The 18,931-nt window shown below is 42.0% G+C and overlaps 1 protein-coding gene across 2 annotated transcripts in view; it reads left to right on the forward strand.

Annotated features, from left to right (window-relative positions):
- The window catches only part of UQCC1 (ubiquinol-cytochrome c reductase complex assembly factor 1), a 142,958-nt gene that overhangs the window by 25,734 nt on the left and 98,293 nt on the right, over positions 1-18,931 (forward strand). For both annotated transcript variants that reach the window (XM_080686260.1, XM_080686261.1), the window contains exons 3-5: positions 7,475-7,570; positions 8,721-8,828; positions 16,668-16,740. In XM_080686260.1, the coding sequence (XP_080542386.1) occupies positions 7,475-7,570; positions 8,721-8,828; positions 16,668-16,740 (277 nt within the window). The remainder of the gene's footprint in view (positions 1-7,474; positions 7,571-8,720; positions 8,829-16,667; positions 16,741-18,931) is intronic.

Genomic DNA, 18,931 nt, shown 5'->3' on the forward strand with positions numbered 1-18,931 from the left:
CAGTTTATGTTGTTCATTATTTCCCCTAGGTGAGTGAGATCATGTGATACTAGAAATACACTTATAAGAACCGAAAATGAGAAAAGCAATAATGGTTATGCTGAGAGGCAAATGAGTCAGTCTGTCGTGAGTTTCTTTCTGGGCCAACAGTTCTTTTGAGTCCCAATTTCAGTGTCAAACAGTTCCTTATGTGTACGTGTCAGCAATGATATTTCAGTTCTGGATGGTGGACAAATGGTGGTAATGCAGGTCTGACCCTCTCTGGTTTGGTCCTGGGCAACCTGCAGTGACGCACAGCTGCTGACTGCTAGTATGGCAAGGCGTCATCAGCGTCTTCCATCTCTGGACTGTTTCTCTTCTGTCTTCATGGCTGGAGCAGTCCTGTCAATTCCTCTCTGTTGCAGGAATCCACATGGTCTTGGAGTTGTTTTCTGAAAATATACAAACATATTCTCGACCAAAAGTTAATAAAGGAATCTTTTCTATAAATTTGACTTGGGATCCTTTTTCATTTTTTGCCCAAACGATTTTCCTTTGGCTTGTTTTGACATGTGTGTTTTTCATGGGTGTCTTGCTGTTAGCATTACAAATGAAAGTTAATTTTCTAAAGTAAAATTTTTCTAGATGTAATTTACTTACAGGATATTTTTCCTTACATGATATTCTTCTACTATCCCGCCTTTTTTGATTTAAATATTAGGAGGCTTTTGGAAACTTTATAATGTAGTCTTTTATTTATTTATTTATTTATTTATTTATTTATTTTTTAAAATAAATCTTTATTCAGATTATTACAATTATTTCTCCTTTTTTCCCCCATAGCTCCCCTCCAGCCATTTCCCACCCCACCTTCTGCCCTTATCTACCCCCCACTGTCCTCATCCATAGGTGTATGATTTTTGTCCAGTCTCTTCATGAACCCCCCCATACCCCTTTCCCCCTGAGAATTATCAGTCCACTCCCCTTCTATGCCCCCGATTCTACTGTATTCACCAGATTATTCTGTTCCTCAGGTTTTTAATTCACTTGATTTTTAGGTTCACTTGTTGATAGATATGTATTTGTTGTTCACAATTTTTATCTTTCCTTTTTTCTTCTTCCTCTTCTTTAAGAATACCTTTCAGCATTTCATATAATACTGGTTTGGTGGTGATGAACTCCTTTAGCTTTTTCTTGTCTGTGAAACTCTTTATCTGCCCTTCAATTCTGAATGATAGCTTTGCTGGGTAGAGTAATCTTGGTTGTAGGTTCTTGCTATTCATCACATTGAAAATTTCTTGCCACTCCCGTCTGGCCTGCATAGTTTCTGTTGAAAAGTCAGCTGACAGTCGTATGGGTGCTCCCTTGTAGGTAACTAACTGTTTTTCTCTTGCTGCTTTTAATATTCTCTCTTTATCTTTTGCTCTTGGCATTTTAATTATGATGTGTCTTGGTGTAGTCCTCTTTGGATTCCTTTTGTTTGGGGTTCTGTGGGCTTCCTGGACTTGTAAGTCCATTTCTTTCACCAGGTGGGGGAAGTTTTCGGTCATTATTTCTTCAAATAGGTTTTCAGTATTTTGCTCTCTCTCTTCTTCTGGCACCCCCATAATTCTGATGTTGGTACGCTTGAAGTTGTCCCAGAGTCTTCTTACATTATCTTCAACTTTTTGGATTTTTTTTTTGCTTTTTCGGTTGAGTGTTTTTTGCTTCTTTGTATTTCAATTCTTTGACTTGATTTTTGTGTTCTTCTTGTCTGTTTTTGGGTCTCTGTATAATATTTTTTATTTCAGTCAGTGTATGTTTAATTTCTAGTTGGTCCTTTTTCATCTCTTCGAGGGTCTCGTTATATTTATCGGCCTTTTCTAGGATATTCTTAAAAAGCCTTATAACCGTGGTTTTGAATTCTATATCCAGTCGTTTGTTTTCCTCCATTTCTTTCGTTTGTGATCTGATTCTTAGACGCCGCATTTTCACTGCTTCCCTGAGTTGGTAGATTTGTGTGCTAGGTTTCCTATTTGGCCCAGTGGGTCTGCCTCCCCAGTTAACCTGAGGTGGACACTCTTGGTGCACACCTTTGTGGACTGTGTGTACAGCCTTGTTGTAATTAAGTCTTTATTGTTGTTGGTATCACTGGGAAGAATTGACCTCCAGGCCAGTTGGCTGTAAGGATCAGCTGTGTCTATGCTGGGAGAAGTCCGGTGCTGGAGACAGCCTTATAGGATTAGACTTGCCAAATTGCAATAGCCTCTGTGCTCAGCTTGGATGGGGTGGAGTCTCAGTCTTGGCTTCCCATCAGCCTTGCCCTTGCTAGCACGTGTGTGCCTTCAGTCCTCTGCCTTCCCGGCTCCCGATTCTCCGCCCGAGAGTCCAGACTCCCCCCACAAGAGCGTGGGTCTCCGGGGGCTCGCCTGGAACTGGGGTTCACTGCAGTCAGAACTGGGGCTCACTTCAGTCAGAACTGGTGTTCAGTGCCGTCAGGAGCCTCTGACTCCCTTCTGTTAGGGAAAGCCTGTGGCAGCCCCCGCAGCCTTTGTGCGCACTGGCGCGAGCGGACTTTCAGTCTTCCGCCTTCCCCGGCTCCCGAGTCTCCGCCCGAGAGTCCAGACTCCCCCCACAAGAGCGTGGGTCCCCGGGGGCTCGCCTGGAACTGGGGTTCACTGCAGTCAGAACTGGGGCTCACTTCAGTCAGAACTGGGGTTTTGTGCCGTCAGGAGCCTCTCACTCCCTTCCGCTAGGGAAAGCCTGCGGCAGCCCCCGCAGCCTTTGTGCGCACTGGCGCGAGCGGACTTTCAGTCTTCCGCCTTCCCCGGCTCCCGAGTCTCCGCCCGAGAGTCCAGACTCCCCCCACAAGAGCGTGGGTCTCCGGGGGCTCGCCTGGGACTGGGGTTCACTGCAGACAGAACTGGGGCTCACTTCAGTCAGAACTGGTGTTCAGTGCCGTCAGGAGCCTCTGACTCCCTTCTGCTAGGGAAAGCCTGTGGCAGCCCCCGCAGCCTTTGTGCGCACTGGCGCGAGCGGACTTTCAGTCTTCCGCCTTCCCCGGCTCCCGAGTCTCCGCCCGAGAGTCCAGACTCCCCCCACAAGAGCGTGGGTCCCCGGGGGCTCGCCTGGAACTGGGGTTCACTGCAGTCAGAACTGGAGTTCAATGCGGTCGGGGGCTCCCTTCCCCCTTCCGCCAGAGAAAGCCAGTCAGGCACTCCGCCGCCCTTCCTCTCTGCACGCACAAAGACCCTTTGCCGTACCTCCAATTCTCTGTGAGCTTTTCTCCTTCCTTCTAGTTGTAGAATTTTCACTCAGTCAGCTTTCCTGCGGTTCTGGATGGTGTCCGTTCTGTCTTTTAGTTGTAGTTTTGAAATTGTTTTGCGAGGCAGCAGTTTAGGTGTTTACCTATGCCGCCATCTTGGTTTTCCTATAATGTAGTCTTGATAGCTTTTAAGTTTTAATTTTTTTGCACTAAAATATGACTGCTTTAGGTTCATTACATGTTACGCAATTTTACCATGAGATGAACTACCAATAAAAATTTTAGTTAACACGTTAGGAACAGCTTTTTGTCCCGTACCATTAATTTTTCTATAATATTCGCTTATTTCACTTAGCCAATTTAAATTAGTTCGAGAACTTGACTACTATTTTATTGTCAAATTTAATACTCTAACAACAATCTTATTTTACCCTGTAAATATTAGTGGAAAGGATTATTTGCCTTCTTGAGTAGGCCCTGAGCATTCCTGGTGCTAGGCTGGATTTAGATATCAAAAACCCACTTCCCCACACCATGGGTACAAGACAACTCATACAAGTCTTGTTGCAGTGAGAGGGCAGCTGCTGTCGGCCAAGTCTCTGTTTATTACCTGGGTCCCGATTTGAGCTGGCATGAGAAGCGAAGCAGCCATGGGGGCAGGAGACCTCCCTCAGAAGGGGTGAGGGTTCAGGGCCCTGCAAAGTTGGGGAGGTGAGGGTCTGTGCCCAACCTCTGTTGACCCCCAAGTTTTCTCCTGATGGCTCCTCTGTGACTGTGCCTGTCTTAGGTTGTTCCTTCCCTGAGGAATCTTACCCATCTCTGGCTAACCAGCCATCCTCCAGGGCCAAGCAGGGTGATGTGAGGTTCAGTTCTGTCTCCTTGGTAGCCTATGCCCCTGTGGCCTCCATGCCCAGCACCTGCCTTGGGATCCCCTCACCTGCTGGCGGGGCCCCGGCACTAATCACATATCTTGGGGAACCCAGGTTTCTTCTCCAGGGAGCTGCTCATTTTTCTTGTGAACCTAAAACTTCTTTAAAAAATAAACTATTTAAAAAATCTCAGTGTAGCCCTAGCTAGTTTGGCTCAGTGGATAGAGCGTTGGCCTGCATACTGAAGGGTCCGGGGTTCAATTCTGGTTGAGGGCACATACCTGGGTTGTGGGCTCCCCGAGTAGCGGGCGTGCAAGAGACAACTGATCAATGGTTCTCTCTCATCATTGATGTTTCTATCAATCTCTCCCTCTCCCTTCCTCTCTGAAATCAACAAAAACATTAAAAAAAAAAAAATCTCAGTGGTCACCGGATTTTCCATTGAATACCTTACCTTAATTTAATTAACCATCTCCTTCCTTAGTAGACTTTCCCCCAGTTTTACACACATTCACTGTACAATGAGGATCTCTTACATGTATTTTTTATTAGAAATTTATTTTCAAAATTATGTTTATGGGTCTTTATTATAATAATACCAACCTAATAGTATTGTAGTGAGGATCGAATAAGGTGATATATGTAAGGTAGTTAGCATAGTACCTGGCACATGATAATAGTAATTTTGCTATTATATTGCCCAAATACTTTCAAATGCAATGTGTGAACATAAAAGGAAGGCAATTCTGATCTGAACAATGATGATGGTGATGAAGGAAGCTTCTATTATTTATTGAGTATATATTTTGTAAAAGGCATTTCACATATACAGTAGGCCCCCCTTATCCATGGGGGATATGTTCCAACACCCCCTGTGGATGCCTGAAACCGCGGATAGTAACGAACCCTACATATACTATATTTTTTCCTATACATACATACATACCTATGATAATGTTTAATATGTAAATTAGGCACAGTAAGAGATTAACAACAATAATCCTATCTAATAAAAGAGTAATATACAAATTTACTGTGACTCCAACACACAAGATGGCTGCCCTCATGTGGACACAAGATGGCCGTCACAAGATGGCCAGCAGGGGAGGGCAGTTGGGAGGGACCAGGCCTGCGAGGGAGGGCAGTTGGGGGCGATCAAGCCTGCAGGGGAGGGCAGTTAGGGGTGACCAGGCCGGCAGAGGAGGGAAGTTGGGGGCGACCGGGCCTGCAGGGAAGGGCAGTTGGGGGGGACCCAGGCCTGCAGGGGAGAGCAGTTGGGGGGGACCAGGCCTGCAGGGGAGAGCAGTTGGGGGGGGGACCAGGCCTGCAGGAGAGGGAAGTTGGTGGTGACCAGGCCTGCAGGTGAGGGAACTTGGGGGCAACCGGGCCTGCAGGAAAGGGCAGTTGTGTGGGGACCCAGGACTGCAGGGGAGAGCAGTTGGGGGGGGACCAGGCCTGCAAGGGAGGGCATTTGGGGGCGATCAAGCCTGCAGGGGAGGGCAGTTAGGGGTGACCAGACCGGCAGAGGAGGGAAGTTGGGGGCAACTGGGCTTGCAGGGAAGGGCAACTGGGGGGGACCCAGGCCTACAGAGGAGAGCAGTTGGAGGGGACCAGGCCTGCAGGGGAGGCCAGTTAGGGGTGACCAGGCCTGCAGGGGAGGGCTGTTGGGGGGGGGACCAGACCAGCAGGGGAGAGCAGTTAGGGGCGATGAGGCTGGCAGGGGAGGGCAGTTAGGGGTGACTGGGTCAGCAGGGGAGGGCAGTTGGGGGGAGTCAGGCCTGCAGGAGAGGGCAGTTTGGGGGGACCAGGCCGGCAGGGGAGGCCAGTTAGGGTGACCATGCCTGCAGGGGAGGGCAGTTAGGGGTGACCGGGCCAGCAGGGGAGGGCAGTTAGGGGCAATCACGCTGGCAGGGGAGCAGTTAGGCATCAATCAGGCTGGCAGGGGAGTGCTTAGGGGTGATCAGGTTGGCAGGCAGAAGCGGTTAGGGGCAATCAGGAAGGCAGGCAGGCGAGCAGTTGGGAGCCAGCAGTCCTGGATTGTGAGAGGGATGTCCGACTGCCCGTTTAGGCCCGATTCTACTGGGATAGGGCCTAAACGGGCAGTTGGACATCCCTCAAGGGGTCCCAGATTGGAGAGGGTGCAGGCTGGGCTAAGGGACAGCCCCCCCCCCCCCCCCGCTCCCACCCCCGTGCAGGAATTTTGTGCACTGGGCCTCTAGTAACTAATAATAAAACAGAACGATTATAACTATACTGTAATAAAAGTTATGTGACTGTGGTCTCTCTCAAAGTATCTTATTGTACTATATAGTCTCCTTTTCTCTTAAAAGAAGCACTTTATGGTATCTCTTTGGCATATCTGAATTGCCAGCATCACTGTTCTTGTGCTTTAGGGCCATTATTAAGTAAAATAAGGATCACTTGAACACAAGCACTGAGATACTGTGACAGTCTATCTGATGGCCAGTATGTCTAAAGGACAGATAGCATGTACAGTATGTATACACTGGACAAAGGGATGATTCACGTCCTGGGTGGGATGGAGTGGAAAGGCATGAGATCGATATGCAATTTAAAACTTAAGAATTGTTTATTTATGGAATTTTCCACTTAATATATTTTGACTGCATTGACCTCGGGTAGCTTAAACCCCTGAAGGTGAAACCACAGATAAGGGGGGGACTATTGTATTATTTCCTTCAATCATTACAGCTGAGTTTCAGTAACTTCCTCATGGCGACCTAGCTTATAAGTGACAAAACAGGTTTTAAACTTAAAATTGACTGATGTGAAAGTCATTGGTTCCTCCCCTCCCCCCCTGTATACTGCACTGTTGCCAATGTTTAAGTAGGTATTTATTGCAGTTCTTAGAGTTGACTCATACTTATTTTGTTCCAGGTTTCCAGGGCAGAATCCTTTTATTTATCCAAGTATTCAATAGGTACTTATTGAGTACCTACCATATACCTGACAATATTCTTGGTGCCAATCTTGAATCCTCTTTTTTTTTTTTTTAATATATTTTATTGACTTTTTACAGAGAGGAAGGGAGAGGGAAAGAGAGTTAGAAACATCGATGAGAAAGAAACATCAATCAGCTGCCTCCTACACACCCCCTACTGGGGATGTGCCCGCAACCAAGGTACATGCCCTTGGCCGGAATCGAACCTGGGACCCTTGAGTCCCCAAGCCGACGCTCTATCCACTGAGCCAAAGCAGTTAGGGCTCTTGAATCCTCTTGATGACCAGATCACCAGGAACTGGATTAAGCAAGGTTGGAAAGATTCTAGTCTTTACTTTAAAGCGGCGCTGCTTAGATTAATCCTGTAAGTGAATGCTCAATGTTGCTTACATCTGTGTTGTTGTTTTTTAAACCCCCAAGGGGCCCCAGATGAGCCAGTCCTTAGCATGTGGTGGATCAGAACACATTTCTGGAATAGACATACAGCTGAGTAGGAAGTATCACACTACAAATAAGGTGAGAATTATAAGTGCTTTCTGTGTTTATAGAGTGCTTTCACATGGGTGTTCTTATTTGAGTCTCAGCAAAACTGTTAGCTGGATGAGGCAAGGAATTTTATTCAATGCAGAAGGTTGAGGCTCAGGAAAATGAAGTGACTTGCCCAAGGTCACAAGGATGATTACTAACAGACCAACTGAATATTTGAACCTAAAGCTTTTGATTTCATGTCTTTTGTTTCTTACACTATACTGTCTTGCCTGGACAAAACTTTAGAGAAATAAGTCTTTCTGAATTTTTACTTGTTAAAAATCAAGTAATATTTAACTTTTGGACAATTTATCGATTATATAGCCTGCCCTCATTTGGAGAGGCTTAGCATTAGAACAGGTTTTCCTTGGAGTTTATTTGCAAACTTCAAGACTCATGTCTTCTATAATCATTAGTAAAATTTGTTATACTAAGAAAATGCAAAAAACATTTATCTAGTGCTTATTTGACTGCTTTCAGACAGTATTTTTCTTTCCTTTTCCTGTTATGTCAATAAACATAGAACATTCCTCTTCTCATAATTGTTCTTTGGGAAATGTGGGGGTCAAGATTTCCTTTTAGAAGTACCCTTTTTTATAGAACTTTTATTTTGTTACCAAGAATCGATCATTTCCTAGACATGGGTTCATAGGCATATGGTCATTGAGGTAAATGTCTCTTGAAATTTGGAGAGCATATATTACATAGAGTTCCAGATATGTTTGCATTAAGTAATAAGATGACCAGAAAAATCAGAATAAAAAATTCTAGCCCTGGCCGGTGTTGCTTAATGTTTAGAACGTCGGCCCGTGCACCGAAGGGTCATGGGTTTGAGTCCCAGTCAAAGGGCATGTACCTGGGTTGCAGGTTCGATCCCAGGGCCTCCATTGGGGTGCATGCGGGAGGAAACAAATCAAATGTTTTTCTTCCCCTTTCCCCCATCCCACTCCCTCCCTCCTGTCCACTCTCTCTAAAAATCAATGGCAAAAATATCCTTGGGTGAGGATTAACAAAAAATAAATTCTAGGTGAAAAAAAAATTCTAAGCAATAAAAATGCCCTTAGACCTAATGAGCAACTAAAGCATTAAAACTAATTATTTTGCCACTAATTTTGGTCCCCTTCTTTTTGTTAAATAGCTTTCTACTACCAAGGATTTCCCACAGCCAGTTGAAGAGAAGGTTGGTGCCTTCACGAAGATAATGGAAGCCATGGGATTCACGGGACCTTTGAAATACAGTAAATGGGTAAAGTCTTTTAAGTTCTCCTTTTTTTCTTTTTTGGGCTTTGTGCTTTCTGTTCCTTGTAGAAAAAATTGTAAAGCTTCTGCTTTGCTTTTGTGAAATTCATACATTATTTTGAGAGCTTCAGAATGTGTTGTTATCCTCTGACCCCTTTCTAAGTCAGATCTATACAACATGAAGGGCTGAAATGTTCCCTCTACTCCCTTAACTTGATTCCTTAGAAGTGTCTCAGTAACAAGCAAGCCAATAAGACTGCCCTTTTCAGGTTCTTGCTATATGATAAGTCATGTAGATGAGTTCTAAGGAATTACATGGGCCAGATGTTCTGATGGACAGTGTTCTTAAGGAAACATTACTCTCTCCATTTTTATGAGTGATTTTCACTAGGTCATTGTAATGACTCTTTAAAATTTTACTAATAAAATCACCTTTTAAATTAACTAATAACCCCTATGATTTATGATAATTCTTATTGTGGAGGGATATTTTCTAGCTGTACCATTCCTAGTCAACTCTTGGCCTAACATGTTATCTGCTATATAGTAGTTGCTATAAGTTAATGAATATCTTCTCTGTATCAGGTGTACTGCCTCTAGGCTTTTTTAAACAATGCCTCTAAGAATTAAAGTAATAAATCATTGGCCATTCTGTTTTTTCTCATTTTCTAATACTACCAGTTTCTCTCTACCATTATGGCAGAAGTGCCTTTTGAAATTGCTAGGGTGTTGGATAAGCCTAATTAGTCATAAGTTAATGTATTAATCAAAGAAAGCCAATCGATGTTATCTATTTTTTAGATAACATAGCTTTCTTTGCCCAAATTACCAGATAATTCCAGTTAACAATTTTAACGAGTTGGATTCAAATTAGAATTTCAATTTTATTAGACTTCTACTTTTAGTTTCTTCTTATAATGTCTGGTTCTCTTCCTAATGATTTTCACTGCAGCAAATATAGGCTTCTCTCTGTAATCTCCCTTTTACTTAAATTCTGAAAAGTGAACAGTGATTCCAGTAAGGGGCTTTGAAAATAAAGAAAATAACACACATACTAGACCCTGAAGTTATGAAGCAACTCCTTAAATCATCAAAGAAATAATAGTTATGTTATGAAAGTTATCTTTTCTATATCTTAATTCTTTAACAATTTTTAATCATTGGTATATTTGGTAATGTTATTAACCAGAATCTTTTCCCCTACTAAAAGAAATGGTTATGATTATGGCATTTGGATTGAAAAACTTAAAATGTGTTTTTTTTTTTTAAATTAGAAATTAGTTAAGAGGAAAGGGAAATGAGAACAGAAAGAAGGAAAAGAAAAAAATTTATTCATTTCTTGATGATTGGATTCCACTTGATTGCTACTATATTCTTTGTCTAGTGTGTTTTTTATAATTCCAGAGGGAAAGTTGGCTACTATTTGGAGGATTACTAAATCACCAGAAAATTTCTTCACTGCTTTAGCTTAAGTTAGCCTCTGATTTTTCTTGATTCCCTTGTGACCTCAACTAAGTTTCTGATATTTGCATTTTAAAAAACTTTTGTGATGTGGCAGTGTCTACCTGTTATAACCACTTTTAATTTTTGACATCAAAACATCGAAGTATGACATTCTAGTATAAGTTAGGTGGGAAAATGCAGGTATATCTTTCCATTTTGAAAAATTATGAGCCCTGAAATGTATGGCTGGACCCTTGCTTGGTATTGCACTGGCAAGATTCTTTGATTTTTGTGTTTTTACATGCCTTTGATTAGGGAGTAACATGCCTGCTGTCTGTCCTCATCAGCAGTATCAACTATTTCCCTCCATCTTTTTCTGTAATGTTTTCCTATGGAGTTCCATTTTTATTCTAGATTCATATTTAAGAATTTAAGTATAGCTTTTCCTTACCTAGTTGACTATCCTGAATGACTATTCTTTTTCATTATCTTTATGTAGCAATATCAGGTAAGACAAGGACAACATTTACCAGATCATAGACATGTCATAGAATAGGCAGCTTCCAGATTAGCATTAAGTAAAAAAATTAATCCAGTTCTGAAGGACACTGACAAACTGGAATGCATTTAGGAGTAGGCACTGAGCCATGTGAAGGCTTTAGAAACCATCTTGAATGAAGGAAATAAGGATGTTTAGCCTGGAAAAGGGAAGACATGATGGTTCTTCTCAGATATTTGAAGGGCAGATATAAAAAAAATGAAGAGACCAGTGAACAGGTGATGTTTAATAAATGTTACATGAAGCAGATTTAAGTTCATTAAACAAAAATCTAACAAGAATTGTCCTCCAGTGGGATAGGTAGCTTCACAAGGTCATTGGACTTATCTGAATCAGGGTCCAGATGGTTGACCGTGAATCAGGAATGCTGTAGAAGGAATTCCAGTACAGAGTAGAAGGTTCAAATGATTTCATAGCCCCTTCCCCTAGTGTAATCCTTTTTCTAGATTTGTTTTTCATCTTGTAGTGTGGAACAAAATGCATGTTAGTGGGAGAGCTGATTTTCATTTCCTAAAGCTGTCTTAAGTGTTTTTGTTTTAGTCAAGTAGACCAATGAAGTCTTCCATAGTTAGAATGAAATAAACACAAAGTCATCTGAGGACCAGAACAAGTAATACATATTGACTGGGTGGAAATTTATTCCACCTACCTCCTTAACTTATATTAACACATGAATCTTAAAGAGGTTCTTTCCCCAAGTTGTTATTTCCAGTCCCTGTATGATGGTCTCAAGGGACTTGCTTTAGAGATTTGTCCAGGAAAATGGCTCACCCAAGTATAAAGGCTTGGCTTTGCTTTAGGAAAAGTGAGGAACTATAAAATGCTCCTGATTGCCACAGTATGAGCACTGTATAAATACCTGGCCAATCTGGTGAAGTCTTCATTATTTGTAATGAATGCTTTCTTCATGAATATGTTGTCGGGGGAAACCTCCTTCTCAAGGAAAGATTTGGGCCTTGGACAAAAGTCTGCCTTTCCTTGGGCAGGGTGATTAATTATGAACCCAGAGGACTCTATATATATAAGAATCTGAAGGGAACTGCAGAGTTTTAAAAAAATCAAGAAATAGCTACTAGGAATTTTACTTAAAATTATGTGTTTATGTTGAATAGGCCATAAGTCTATGAAAGCAGGAGTTTTTTTTACTGTTTTTGTTTGTTTGTTTGTTTTTACTGCTCTATTCCCAGCATCCAAATCAGTGACAGGCATTGAATTAGATACTCAATAAATTATTTGTCAAATGAAGTGAAGAGCTAACAGGTGTCCTAAACTCCCTGTCTCAAGAATAGGAGTAGGCCTGTCAAGGCCAAAGTATTAGGATAATTATATCATTAGCATATCATTAGTTTGGTGATGGCAAGGACCATTGCTTCCCAAAATATGTTCTGTGTCAGATACTTCCAAGAACCTGAAGGTGTTAATGAAGTTAGATAGGTTTAGGTTTAGCCTACTAATGTGAATTACACTGATTCATTTGCAAATATTGAATCAACTTTGCATTCTTGGGAGAAATACCACTTGATCCTGATGTATTGTCCTTTTTAAATATTGATGTATTCTATTTGTTGATACTTTGTTGCGGACTTTTGTATCTTCATTCATGAAGGCTCTGGTTTTATAGTTTTGGTTTTGCTATCAGAGTACTATTGGTCTCATAGAATGAGCTGGGGAGTGTTCTCTCCTCTTGTTTTCTTAAAGAGTGTGTAGATTTGGTATCATTTCTTTAGATGTTTGGTAGAATCCTGTAGTGAAGTCTGAACCTCAAGCTTTCTTTGTGTGCAAGTTTTTTTGTGTTTCCTCCCCCCCCGCCCCAAATCCAAGTACTTTAGTAGATACAGGACTATTCATGTTATTTTTATTTTATTTTAGTGAGCTTTTTTTGGTAATTTGTATCTTTCAAAGAATTTGTTCATTTCATCTAGGTAATCAAATATATTGATCTAAAGTTATTCCTAATATTTCCTTATTATTATATTAACTAGAGGCCTGGTGCACGAAATTCGTGCACGGCCGGGGGGTGTCCCTCAGCCCAGCCTGCACCCTCTCCGATCTGGGATCCCTCGAGGGATGTCTGACTGCCTGTTTAGGCCTAATCACAATAGGATTGGGCCCAAATAGGCAGTCGGACATCCCTCTCACAATCCAGGACTGCTGGCTCCCAAATGCTCGCCTGCCTGCCTTCCTGATTGCCCCTAACTGCTTCTGCCTGCCAGCCTGATCACCCCCTAACCACTCCCCTGCCAGCCTGATTGATACCTAACTGCTCCCCTGCCAGCGTGATTGCCCCTAACTGCCCTCCCTGAAGGCCTGGTCCCCCCCAACTGCTCTCCCCTGCAGGCCTGGGTCCCTCCCAACTGCCCTTCCCTGCAGGCCTGTTTGCCCCCAACTTCCCTCCTCTGCCGGCCTGGTCACCCTTAACTGCCCTTCCCTGCAGGCTTGATTGCCCCCAACTGCCTTCCCTTGCAGGCTTGATCACCCCAACTGCCCTCCCTTGCAGGCCTGGTTTCTCCCAACTGCCCTCCCCTGCTGGCCATCTTGTGGCGGCCATCTTATGTCCACATGGGGGCAACCATCTTTGACCACATGGGGCAGCCATCTTGTGTGTTGGAATGATGGTCAATTTGCATATTTTTATTAGATAGGATAGAGGCCTGGTGCATGGGTGGGGGCTGGCTGGTTTGCCCTGAAGGGTATCCCGGATCAGGGTGGGGGTTCCCTTGGGGCGTGGGGCGGCCTGGGCGAGGGGCCTGTGGTGGTTTGCAGGCCGGCCACGCCCCCCGGCGACCCAAGCAGAGGCCCTGGTATCTGGGATTTATTTGTTTTCTATAATTGAAACTTTGTAGCCTTGAGCAGAGGCCAGGGCCGGCCAGGGTGGACAGAAAGCTTGGCTTCCTCCATCACCAGGGGCAACCCAAGCCTCCGGCTGGCTCCAACTCTGTGGCTGCCACCATTTTTGTTGGGATTTATTTATCTTCTATAATTGAAACTTTGTAGCCTTGAGTGGAGGCCAGGGCAGGCCAAGGTGGGTGGAAAGCTTGGCTTCCTCCATTGCCAGGGGCAACCCAAGCCTCCTGCTCTCTCCAGCTCTGTGGCCGCCGCCATATTTGTTGGGTTAATTTGCATACTCACTCCTGATTGGCTGGTGGGCGTGGCTTGTGAGCGTAGTGGAGGTACAGTCAATTTGCATGTTTCTCTTTTATTAGATAGGATATCTGTAGGATTTGTGATGTCCCCTCTGATTCCTGATGTTGGTAATTTGTATCTTCTCTTTTTTTTTCCTTTATCAGTCTGACTAAAGTGTTATCAATTTTACTGCTATTTAAGAACCAGCTTTGGCTTCTTTGACTTTCTATAATATTTTTCTGTTTTCAATTTTGTTGATTTCTGCTCTTACTCTTTATTATATCTTTATTTCTGCTTGCTTTTAGGTTTAATTTGCTCGGGCTTTGTTTAATCGTGAGCTTCCAATTCTGATTTACTCCTTATATAGGTATAGCAATATCTGCTTGTTAACATGTTGTTAATGTAAAAAAACCATTGAAACCTGTAAAGAATTTTTGTGAGTTTATTTGAGCCAAACTGTCAACTTATGCTGGGAAGCAGAACCTCAACGAATTGAGATAATGCTCCGGAGAATTGTTACATTTGTAGTTATACATTGCAATCAAAGGAGGGACATAGGTGGGTTACATGAAATTCATTGGTGATAGATTAAGGAGGTGTGATAAAGCAAAGCTGGGAAAACCCCTGGGATTGGATAAAACATGAAACGGTGGACACACACCTAGGAGGGTGCAAGAACAATTAACATGATAATGAAGGAATTTGTGGTGTCTGTCCTGGCTCCCACCACATTTGGTTGTGCCCCAGGGGCTCCAGAAAAAGGGAAGTTACAAGTTACCGAGACATTTCAAGGGTATGTTATCAGAGATGCAAAAAGACAGATAGGCTCAGTTAAGGTAAAGGCTTACCTTGTCAGTGAAGATTACTGGCCTAGGATGTAACTGCCCACCATAACTGTGTTTAAAGTTTAATTTCAGACCATCCTTTGGTTACTTTAGATCTCTGAGTTTGCAAGACTGCCATGCAGGCCTCCCCTGAGCTTGTCAGGTCAGCATGTGGCCCCTTTCTCCCACAATGTTCTGTTCCATTTTCCCTTATATGAGCTTTAGACTAAAAACTTTGAAATCATGACAGCCCTCATTAGCAAATTAAAAAAATCTTAATCAGAGACATAATCCTTCCTTAATTTATTATGGGTATTTCTGCCCATTAAAGACTGTTGTTTTGATTCTAGAGAGTATAGAGAAAATGAAGATTACATAGTATTGGATATATAATATATCCTTGGTGACTTGGAACCTTAGTAACATACCTCTACTAAAATTATAAATTGGTTTTTCTTTAGTTGCTATGTCATTCTCAATTTGTGCATATTTTTTAGTTTGTGCATATTTGAGTTTATAATTTCCTCTGTCATATTAAGAATAAATAAGCTTTACCTGGCCGGTATGGCTTAGTTGGTTGGGTGCCATCCCATGTACCAAAAGATTGCTGGTTCGATATGCGGTCAGGTTACATGCGCGAATTGTGGGCTTGATCCCTGGTAGGGGGCGTGCAGGAAGTAGCCAATCCATGTTGTGCTTTCACATCGATGTTTCTCTCTTCTCCCTTTTAACTATCTTCTCTATATATAAAAGGCAAATATGCAAAATGTCCCCTCGGGAGTTGGACCGGGACACCAGAAGTTCGATTGCTTGCTATGACGTGTGCTGACCACCCTGGGGGCAGCGCGGAACAAAGGAAGGCCCCGGCTGGCAGCTGGCAGCTGGCAGCTGGGGAAGGAAGGCCCCAGCCTGAGCTGGAAGGCCCCGATCGGCCCTGATCGCCAGCCAGGCCTAGGGACCCTACCTGTGCACGAATTTCATGCACTGGGCCTCTAGTTCTTAAAAAAAAAAAAAAAAAAAAAAAAGTAAATAAGCTTCTATAAGCCTTTTGTTGATTGCTATTTTATTTAATTGTATCCTTAAGGAAGTATTTTGAAAATCTCTACCTGAGAAATACCTGTTTAGTTAGTACTGAGTTGATCTTCAGACCTACAATTCAATTCTTAAAAGAACTTATTTTTTATTTTTAGATTTATTTTCATTAAGGCATAATGTACATATAATAAATATACAAATCTTAAGTATACATCTCAGTGAATAGATTAAAACCACCAGTAAGATCAAAATTTTACGTAAATTCTTAATGCTTTGGAGAATAGTAAAAGGTCAGTCTTGCTATATTTTATATTCATTAGAAGCTCTTATTTATAAACACAGTCTCTGTTAATCAGCTAGGGAAATACAGAAAAAAAATGACCTTCTCCAAAGGAAAAAAACACTCATGGAATAGGTAGTTGTGCCTCTGAGGAAAGATTGAAGGATTATGGCTTTTGCTTGTTTGTTTAATTGATTTTGGTCAGGAGAATGGGTAATTTTTATATAAAGGATTTCAGATGAAAAAGAGCTAATGTGGCTGATGCTGTACAGTGGTTTAGAGGCTTACATGTGGTGAAATGGGCCTGATTTAAAGGAGAGATTTTATTTAAATATTAGGAAAACCTTTTTGACATTTTCATGCTAAAGTCCTGAAATGTGCAACTTGTGTGAAGTCTGTATGAATGAGTAGCTTTAAGAATAGAGATAAGTATCTGTGTTTGTTTAGCTATTAAATTACGTAGAGACAAGTTTGCATCCTTCCTTCTAGTTGAAGAAATTTAAGGTTCTGTGACCTATGTCTAAGAGCAATAGAACATCCACTTGGTCATGTCTTGAGTTTGATTTTGTTTTCTTTGTCTAGAAGATTAAGATTGCAGCCCTACGAATGTATACTAGCTGTGTGAAGAAAACTGACTTCGAGGAATTCTTTCTAAGTAAGTTACTGTTTTCGATAGTTCTAAAAAGGAAAACGAATCTACTTTTTATTTTTATGATTGTGTCTTAATAGGATTGATTTTTTTAAGTCACTAATGAAATCATTTTTTCTTCACAACATGTGTAATAAAAGCTGCTATTTTTTTTCCTTTTAATAGAATAAGCAAAGACCAGAAGAACCCTATAAATAAAACATTTTAATGGTGTGGGGAAAAAAATCTAAAAATTGGAGTAATACAGCAATTTTCAACCTTTTTCATCTCATGATACACATAAACTAATTACTAAAGTTCTGCAGCAGACCAAAAGGCATTTTTTGCTGATCTGACAAAAAAGATGGGTATAATTTTGATTCATTCACACCATGTATCATTTTTTTGACAATCCCAGGGGAAAGAGATCAGTGCCCCTGACTAAATAGTCAGGTATTGTATGTTTTTTTTCAGCTGTATTTATTTAATTAATTATTATTTAATTTTAATTTTTTAAAAATATATTTTATTGATTTTTTACAGAGAGGAAGGGAGAGGGATAGAGAGTTAGAAACATCGATGAGAGAGAAGCATCGATCAGCTGCCTCCTGCACACCTCCTACTGGGGCTGTGCCCGCAACCATGGTACATGCCCTGGACCGGAATCGAACCTGGGACCCTTGAGTCCGCAGGCCGACGCTCTATCCACTGAGCCAAACTGGTCAGGGCTAATTTTTATTTTTATTGATTTCAGAGAAGAAGGGAGAGTAAGAGAGAAATAGAAACATCAATGATGAGAGTCATTGGTTGGCTGCCTCCTGCACGCTCCCTACTGGGGATCGAGCCCACAACCCAGGCATGTGCCCTTGACCGGAATTGAACCTGGGACCCTCCAGTCCACAGGCCAATGCTCTATCCCAGGGGTGGGCAAACTTTTTGACTCGAGGGCCACAATGGGTTCTTAAACTGGACCGGAGGGCCAGAACAAAAGCATGGATGGAGTGTTTGTGTGAACTAATATAAATTCAAAGTAAACATCATTACATAAAAGGGTACGGTCTTTTTTTTTTATTTCAATAGTTTTATTCATTTCAAACATTTTATCAAGAAGAATGTAAACACTAATTATTATAATTTGAAACTTCAAAAAATGGAGGAATCATAGCACAATAACATACCTTATAGTGAAGATGGCAAAGGCAAAATAAAATTGCCTAACAAAGGAAAGGTACAAAAGCCTTTCAAATTAAACTTAAATATCATAAAATAATTTAAAATTAAAACAAATAGAAAAGAACAAAATGTGTAAACAGTAAATTAAACATTTTCTTTAGTGCAGCTTCCAAATTATGCCCGGGACATAGATGTAGATGGCAATGTAGACTGGGTTGAAAGGTTTTTGGTCTTTAAAACATCAACTTCAGTGGGAACAGTGTTGTTGGTCTCCTTTTTAGCTAATGCTCTGATACTGTGCTCTCCAGGGGCGTGTCTCCCTACATCACCACGATAACGTGTCTACGCATTCCCAGGGTGATGTCGGGGGACGCGTCCCCAGGCATTATAAGGAGCCTCTGGAAGATTGAGAGGTTGTTCCTTCTACTGAATGGGCGGATATAAATCCGCCCACTCAGAAGAAGGAGCTGCGGCCGTGTTTCCCGATGTTGCCATGTTAACACTGCTGCTGGTGAAGGAGCGGAGGGGAGAGCAAGAGAACCCTCCGCTCTTTCGGCTCTGCGGGCCCGGATAGAACAGCCGAATGGGCCGGATCCGGCCCGCGGGCCGTAGTTTGCCCAAGGCTGCTCTATCCACTGAGACAAACCAGCTAGGGCAGGTATCACATGTCTTAAAAATTCTTGTGGCACACTGGTTAAAAATCTCTGGTCTAATACTTGTTTTACATTCTGGATGTTTTGCTTAACATTTTGAGTCAACTTTTTGCCAATCGGTCCTCTTTTATTTCTAGTTTTTAATTGTTTTAGTTAACCCAGGATTGTGCCTTATGATTTTTTCTTTCTGTTGAAGGACTATTGGGTCAAAAGGCACATACAGTTTTATTATTTATATCACATTGATAAATTGCTTTCCAAAAGGGTTTTACTGGCTTAGACCACCATTAGCCTTTGATTATATAAAGTATCCATTTTGATGTTATAAACTGTTATAGTTATAAAGAAAGTTAATTGAAGCAGGTACTTGTAAAGTGATTGAGAAAGTTTAA

This window comes from Plecotus auritus, assembly GCF_963455305.1.
Source record: "Plecotus auritus genome assembly, chromosome: 8".
NCBI lineage: Eukaryota > Metazoa > Chordata > Mammalia > Chiroptera > Vespertilionidae > Plecotus > Plecotus auritus.